The sequence below is a fragment of the Myodes glareolus genome, chromosome 26, assembly GCF_982192425.1.
Source record: "Myodes glareolus chromosome 26, mMyoGla1.1, whole genome shotgun sequence".
NCBI classification, from domain to species: domain Eukaryota; kingdom Metazoa; phylum Chordata; class Mammalia; order Rodentia; family Cricetidae; genus Myodes; species Myodes glareolus.
This window is the reverse complement of record NC_142051.1, coordinates 13850453-13858691: the sequence shown is the minus strand read 5'-3', so window position 1 is coordinate 13858691 and position 8239 is coordinate 13850453. Positions and strand designations below refer to the sequence as shown.

The 8239-nt window shown below is 34.3% G+C and overlaps 1 protein-coding gene across 1 annotated transcript; it reads left to right on the top strand.

Annotated features, from left to right (window-relative positions):
• Window positions 1-5720: 5720 nt before the first annotated feature.
• LOC148117750 (olfactory receptor 6C6-like) lies at window positions 5721-6680 on the top strand. Its single transcript, XM_087902133.1, has one exon. The coding sequence runs from the start codon at window positions 5721-5723 to the stop codon at window positions 6678-6680; it is 960 nt and encodes a 319-aa protein (XP_087758259.1).
• The last annotated feature ends 1559 nt before the right edge of the window (window positions 6681-8239 follow it).

The window sequence follows — 8239 nt, the reverse complement described above, 5'->3', positions numbered from 1 at the left end:
AGACTTTGTTGACCAGCATTGGAAGCCTCACCCTCTCTGAGAAGTGGATGGGTGTGGAGTAGGTGGAAAGTAGGGGGAATAGGAGGACTGGAGGAAAAGGGAACTGAGGTTGGTAAGTAAAATGAGAAAACATTGTTTTAAAAAATAACAACAAAAAAAAGAAAAACAAAAACAACCAACAAGCGAAGCAGCTGGAACTTCCTTACCTGTGGGTATGGGAGAAACATTTAGGATGTAGTTAGGGATGATGCTGGTCAAGCAAAGTGGCAGGTGTAGGTTCAGTCCAAGAATCATGATGTCACCAGCCAGGGATAGTTGGCTAGGTTTCCAGCACCAGGGATGATTGTAGTTTATAGGCATTCTGAATCTGTGTTACCTTGTTTTGTAAAATATTCTTGTTTCATTTATTTCCATGGAAACTTCATAATTTTGATTTTTTGTGCATGAATAAAATTCTATTTTGCATACAATTCACATTGTCCTTCTCTATTTATCAGGTGATGATCTCCTAGGTGTCCCCAATAGATGGTGATAAACTCTGAGTTGTAAGCATCTATGTAAGCATTTGTAAGCAGAATCATGTCGTAGCTCTGTATTTAGATATTTGAGATGCTATGGGGTTTTGTATTTAATATAATTTATTAATGATTTCAGCAGTTCCACAGCCACCAGCACTCCCCACATCCTCGCTGTAATTTGCTGTCACTTGTTTTCTTGGAGATAGCTACTCTTACTGGGGTAAATTAGAATATCAATGCATTTGCATTTTGTATCTCTCTCTTGGCCAAGGGAGGATGCTAGTCATCTTTGAAAATGTTAATAGATTTATGTTTCTGCCTTTTTGAACTCTCTTTAGATGCCTGGATTGTGAATTTATTAACATTCCTTACCTATGCCTGCGTTTTAAAGTGTTTTTTTTTATACTTTTTTTCTCTTGCTGTTTTAGAGAATATCATTTATTCACTGAGGTAACTATCATTCTTTATCCTTGGTCTATCAGAAAATCTTTTTAGTAGTGCAAAATAAACTCTTACACATAAAAATAATGTTTGCAGGTAAGAATGTAGGGAGAAGAAACACTGATACATTGCTGGTGTGAATGTAAATTAGTAAATTCGCCATGGAAATCAGAAATCAGTATAAAAAAATCTCAAAGTAACTGGAAATAAAATAATCATGTTGACCAGGTAAACCACTCCAAAGTATATACCCAAGAGAATCAGAAACTGTACAAGACATGACAGAATGTTTGGACCCTAGTCACAGTATCTACATCGTGGATACCATAAGTGACTGTAAGCAGACAATGTATTGAAAAAAACATTATTTATGTATGTGTGTGTAGGGCTACATTATGTATAAAGGAGTACTTTGCACATTAAAAAATCAAGGAAAAGAAGACAAACTCATTTCGCTTCAGAAAAGTAGAAAATCTGGAGATGAGTGTATAAAACACATTAAGTTAGACTCTAAAGACTCATGTGGGAGAGGTGGGAAATGGTTATATGAAAATAATGAAGAGTGAATCCAATAGCTTAGCAAAGCCAGGATTTTGGTAGGGTTTTGCTTAAATCTGAACAGCCTACAACAGGTTATTTTTTTTCCCAACTCAGATTATCACTTTTCATGGTCCCTGGAAAAACTATTTATTTTCTCTGCTCTAAACCTAGAACTATGCAACCATAATTTCAAAAGATGGATGCGTGACATAAAATCAAGCATCCATCTAACCCTGGCAGTGGTGACACACACCTTTAAACCCAGCAGTTGGGAGGCAGAGGAGTTCAAGGCCAGCCTAGTTCACAGAGTAAATTCTCTATAGCCAGGGCTACACAGAGAAACTCTATCTCAAAAAACAAAAATGAAATACAAACAACTACAACAACAAAAATCAACTGGTAACAAATGTGAAGGCCCAAAAATGCAAGCCTATTGCACCTTGTCTGAAGGTCAGAGAGTTTGAGCTTAGTCAAAGTTGTTAACAACAACTGTGGCTACACACCCTGACCTAGGGTGTGGTTGCTTGGTGTTTGGCCATTAAGATGGCCCTTAGAGGTAGATCCACTCTGCCATGACCAGAGGTTGGAGAATTCAAGTATACTTCTGTATTCAAGTATTGGGACAAGTAACTGTTCTGGTTGTCCTTTGTGTCATGTTAAAGCAGTTTTTTGTCTTCTTCCCCACTTTGTATTGGGGTATAAAAGTGTATGTAAAAATAAATGCTGGCAAAACTCAGAACTTAGAACTCAGAACTCAGAAGAAGAATTCAGCATCCAATATTCACTGAGTTGCCATCCCATTACTATCCTGCGTCTCTGTGATTCTTTCTTATCTCTGTTCCTCCTACCTACCATTTCCAATCCTCATGCTCCTGTCCTGGAATGTATGAACTCACTGTATCTTGGAACACAGCATAACTCACCCCAAAGGTGTCTTCTAACAAACAAATTCTCTGCAGGCATAATTTTCCAAAGAAAAGTGTGTCCACACATTATTTCTACAGAAAGTGATTTTGTATTTATTTTTGGCAGTCCCATAGGAAATGAATGATGGTCCTGGCCAAACCATTCTCCATGAGAATTCACTGCTCTCCACTGCTTTCCAAAAGGACACAGAGGCACAGCTCTTCCATTACATCAGAGACAGTGACTTTTCATATTGTGCTGCAAGTTACCCTTGGCAAGGTTTATACTTCTTCAGACAAGTTAGATAAGGTAATCAATGGAAATGGTAATTTCATACACCTTTCTACCAAACTATAAATTAGTAAATATCATATCTCTAAGACAATGTGAAAGTCAGTCATGTGCTTTCGATTAACACAAGGTGAGTAGAGATGGTTCATCCATCCTCTCTGTTTACCAGGGCAATGGCTGAATCATGAAAGTGCACATTTGTCAGAATCAAGATGCACAACCAAGGAAAGCTTTTAAACTTATAAATGGTAAGTGTTTTAGTATATTTTTATATTTACCTTTAGAGATATAACTCAAGTAACTTAAGATGCAAATTATTTTAACATTAAAGAATTTTTTAGTTCTTATGTAATAGTCTTAATATACAACAATACTAAATACAATTGTCTATCTTGGCCTGTGAGTCTTATAATCTCATACTGTGATTGTGTTGCTTTCCTTTACAGTATACTATGAGAATGTGTGATATATGTAATTGCTGAATCAAAATATTAATAGGTTGAAATGAGAAAACTTTACAGTATTACATAATTAGACATTGATATCAATGTTGTCAGCACTCAAATTTAAGAAGGGAGATTATTACATAATATGTGGTTTTACAAGGTTACATTAGAGTTGAATAAATAGGATGCTGAATATTCTTTCAAATCAAAGTTGGGTTGGTACATTAGATTTCTTTATCTCAGGCTGCCTTATCTGCCGGGAGTGTCCCGTCTCAAGTTTTTTGTTACTTTAGAAAGCATTTACAGGGTCAAATATTCATATATCTCCTTCTGTAAATTTCCTAAAAAAGACAAAAGGAATTACATTTTTTTTCAAATAATTGTTAAGTTTTTATAATTCCATTTTTGTACTGTTTTCTAAAGAATAACTTGTACTTCACAGGCTTCAAATAATTCTAGTTTATCATCAGTTCAGAATACATGATCTTATGCATTTTCTACTTTAAATGGCTTAAATTTTTAATTATGATGATAATAAAGTTAATAAATTTTTTCCCTAGAGATAGCACTAAAACTTTATAAAAGAGATATTCCATAAAGTGAATGCTAATTAGAATTTGAAAAAATATACATAAAAGCTTTCAAAAGTAAGTATTTTTACAAAATAATTTATAAAAAAGAATAATCTTAAAACTTAATTTTAAGGCTTCTCAAAGCAAAATTTGCTAGTGAGCTCCCTGCTGCGCATGCAAACCAGAATTCTTTTTACTTGATCTTACTTGGTAACATTATAAAATGTAAACAAGCATAAAGTCTGGGAAATGGTGAGTATTTTCCTTAAAGGACAAGAGATCACTGCTGTGTGAGCATTCCAACAACACCGTGTGCACTCCCAGAATTGGTTTCGCCTTCATTCCTATCACACACTGTGCTAAAAGTTGCTGACTTCTTTCTTTGTAACTTCTTTCCCTTCGGGTTATGCTCGCTGGAAACAAATCTACATCTTTGTGTGTACACTAGGAAATAATCAGTCATCTATACATATATAATACACTTATGTTCATAATTATTCTTCACATATTTAATCTTCTTTCTTGAATTTCTTCACATGAAAAGAAAAAAATAAATATTTTATGCCTTTATGATCACTTATCTTTCTCTTCACTTTGTGGTTTTTCAGTATGTTGTAAAAAACACATATATTTCTCCATATGTATAATAATTTACTGTGAATCTAATACTAGTAAATCCTATCTATTTTAAAACCATGGAAATATGAAAACTGCTATGTTACTGTCAACAGAAGTAGCACCAAACTGTTCCTAATGAAACTGACTGGAAGGAAGTATTATCTGGAATGTCACTAAGGATGTACCATTTGGAATTCTTATAAGAAAAACAATTGAAATTCAATTGTGTTTGTTAAAAGAAAATTGTATGCACACAATATAATTACTCACTTAAAAACCACAAAGAGTCAGTTTAAACTTTGTTGGATTGATTAAATTAGAGTCAATAAATAAATTCTAGTTATTGACATGGACAAAAATTGTTTCTATGGATATATATGCATATTAATTTCAAATTCATATTATTATTTGTTGGCCATTTTGATTCTACTTTAAAAATAAATTAGAAGGAAATTACAAGCTATTTTAATTTTAATGTATTAGACAAAGTTTATGTGTTTTCTTCTAAGCTTTAAGTATAGTATTGTAAGTATTCACTCAAAAATTGTGGCATTTATAAAGCTATTAAATTTATAGAATAAATGAAGGCTTATTACTGAATCAAAATAGTCTAGAAATTAGAAATATTTTTACTATAACCCTTTTCCTAAAAAGTTAATGAGCCTTGAATATCTACTTGAAATATTGGATTTATATTTATAGGTAAAAACACCAGTTAATACTTTTTTCATGCATACCTTTTTTCCTTTCACTTCTCTTAACTCAGAAAACATGAGTGAGAAATCATATTATTAGAAAAACAAAGCTCATGGTAGCATGTTGAGCTGCCAATTCAGTTTGAAATTGCATGTCCTTCATGCTTCTCAGTTTCTAAACACTTAACTCAGATTATCACCATCCTGACCCTGCAAGAATCTCATTTCATGTTGTCATTAATTTAGGTTCTTTGTTGTTTTTCTTTCTTAGAAATTAAGATATGTATATCCCCACATTAGAACTTTTAGAACTACTGGTAACAACAGAGTTATCCAATATAACCACAAAATGTAAATATCACACACCCAAAAAGTCTAATAAAATAAACTACAGGAAAGGTGAGCAAAGTATTTTAGCGAATCTGAAGACCTACATTCCAAATGACCAACATTCCTTCTGTAAAGGCACAATTACAGTATACTCAACTCTTTACAAGAAGGGAAATAATTGTTCTTTTAAACATACTAATGAGGTAGTGAACAGGTTCTTGAATAAACTCTAAGAAAACTTTTAAAAATATATGAGCTTTGGTTAATTTTCTGAGGAAGAATTTTTTATGTTGGAAAAGGAACAATTTTTAAGTGTGTACTCTTTCTAAAATTCTTCTGTAGACATGTTGGAATACAAGAGGAATGAAGAACCAGTCAGTAGAGATAGTGTTCATTTTGCTGGGACTGACAGATGACCCTCAGCTACAAATTCTGATTTTCCTCTTTCTGTTTATCAATTACATCTTGAGCCTGATGGGGAACCTAGTGATCATCCTCCTCACCCTGCTGGATCCCCGCCTCAAGACTCCAATGTACTTCTTCCTCAGGAATTTCTCCTTCCTGGAAATGGCATTCACATCCTCCTGCATTCCACGGTTCTTAATGAGCATTCTCACCGGTGACAAAACAATTTCTTATGGAGCTTGTCTAACCCAATTATTCTTCTTCTTTCTGCTACTAATCACAGAGTTTTATCTCCTGGCGGCCATGTCCTATGACCGCTATGTCGCCATCTGCAGACCACTGCATTACCCCATCATCATGAACAGCAAAGTGTGTCACCTGTTGGTCATCAGCTCCTGGGTGATTGGGTTCTTATCCATCTTCCCCCCTTTGATGTTGGGACTCAAACTGGATTTCTGTGCTTCCAAATTGATAGACCACTTCCTATGTGACACTTCTCCTGTCCTTCAGCTGTCTTGCACAGACACACGCTTTATAGAATGGATGGCTTTTGTCATAGCTGTGATGACCCTTGTCATCACCTTGATCTTAGTGATCCTCTCCTACACACTCATCATCAAAACCATTCTGAAGTTCCCGTCAGCTCAGCAACGGAGAAAGGCCTTTTCCACCTGCTCCTCACACATGGTTGTTGTCTCCATTACTTATGGCAGTTGTATCTTCATGTACATGAAAACATCAGCCAAGGAGAGGGTGACTTTAAACAAAGGTGTGGCTGTGCTCAACACTTCTGTGGCCCCTTTGCTAAACCCATTCATTTATACCCTAAGGAACCAGCAGGTGAAGGATGCATTCAAACAGGTCCTTCACAGATTGTGTTCTTCTCAAAACAGTGAAATAAGATTTAGGCATAAATAGCATACTGCTGTAATTTGACTGATAAAAAAATGAAATTGATAGATATATCCACTATGGCCTATGCCATTTTCTCCTTTACTTCTTAAATCATAGTATTCTATGTATATCTAGTATTCTAATTGCTCTATGCTATTAGATATTCTTTACTTCAGAATAGATCTTCTGAATCGCTAGGAGGAAATTGTTTCTTCAGTCCACACTGTGTAATTCTATCTTTGCTCAGAAATCTCTCTTCTCATAAATTAAAGGCTCATAAACAAAATGTATTGTACAAGGAAATGTCTAGACATTCTGAGTTACTTCTCTGTGTGTATTAATTTTAAGTATTTAAATTGCAGCTTAATATTTTGCATTGCTAAAAATATAAACAAACACAGAGCATGAAATTATTCTATAATGTAATGAAGGTTGTAGAAAATAACTAGTAAATTTGAGTTGCTACAAAGCTTTAATTAGTCTCATAGAAGGAAGCATCCAAATGATGTACCTTGTAAGATAAAAGGGAATATATTGATGGGCACTGCTGATGAGAACCACGAAGCATAGTAAGGAATGAGACGCTTCTCATCTAGAGTAATAATCATTACAAATTAATTGTCAGCATAATTAAATCATTTTGCCAAAAATATCAAAGCAAAAGAACACAGCTTTCTTGTCAAAGAGAATTCAAGAATTTTATTCTAGAGCCAAATTTGAGTGACATGACCTACAAACAGATTTATGTTCTCTTTAGTTCCTCTTTCCTTTTGGAAACAGCCTTATGAAATTTTTTGTTGTTGTTGTTGTCAAGATATTTTTTAAATACACTGGTGGAAACATCAGGAAGATGATTACAGGAAGGTGGGGAAATCATTTCTACAAGTTTCAGATGTAATTTGATGACATTCTTATGTTTTTAGTCATAGATGCTACTGATCTATCAATAGATTCCAAAAGGGTTTTTTTTGTCTGTTGTTTTTCAATTTGTAACTTTTTTATCCTTTTATAAAATAGATATTTTTTCTCACAAAATACATCTGATTGCAGTTTCTGTTGTCCTCCTCCTCCCAGTTCCGACCCTTTCCCCCTCCCTTCTATCCATCCCTTTTCTGACTCTCATTAGAAAACACACAATCTTCCAAAGGTGAATAATAAAATATAGCAAGATAAAACAAAAACTAGCATTTTAGAATAGTACAAAACAAACAAACAGAAGGAAAACAACCCAAGAAAAGACACAAGAAACAGATATAGATGCAGAGGCCCAGTTGTTCAAACACTGCAGAATTTCATAAAGGCAATAACCTGATAAACATATGTCAAAATTTTTTGGTCTGTTAGTCACAGGATACTATTACTGACAAAGAAGTTTGCAAGAATTGCTGTTCACGGGATAAACTAGCAGAGGTGAGGTCATCAACATCTGTATCTGCAGGATTTCCACCTTCCCATGTCACTGAAGTTCTAACTAGTCTACCATCCTTTAGACACACAGCTTCTTTCTAGGAATTCTCATTGACAGTAAGAATGATATAACTTCAGGCTTTGATATTAATTAAGAAATAGGAGTGTTTCCTCCT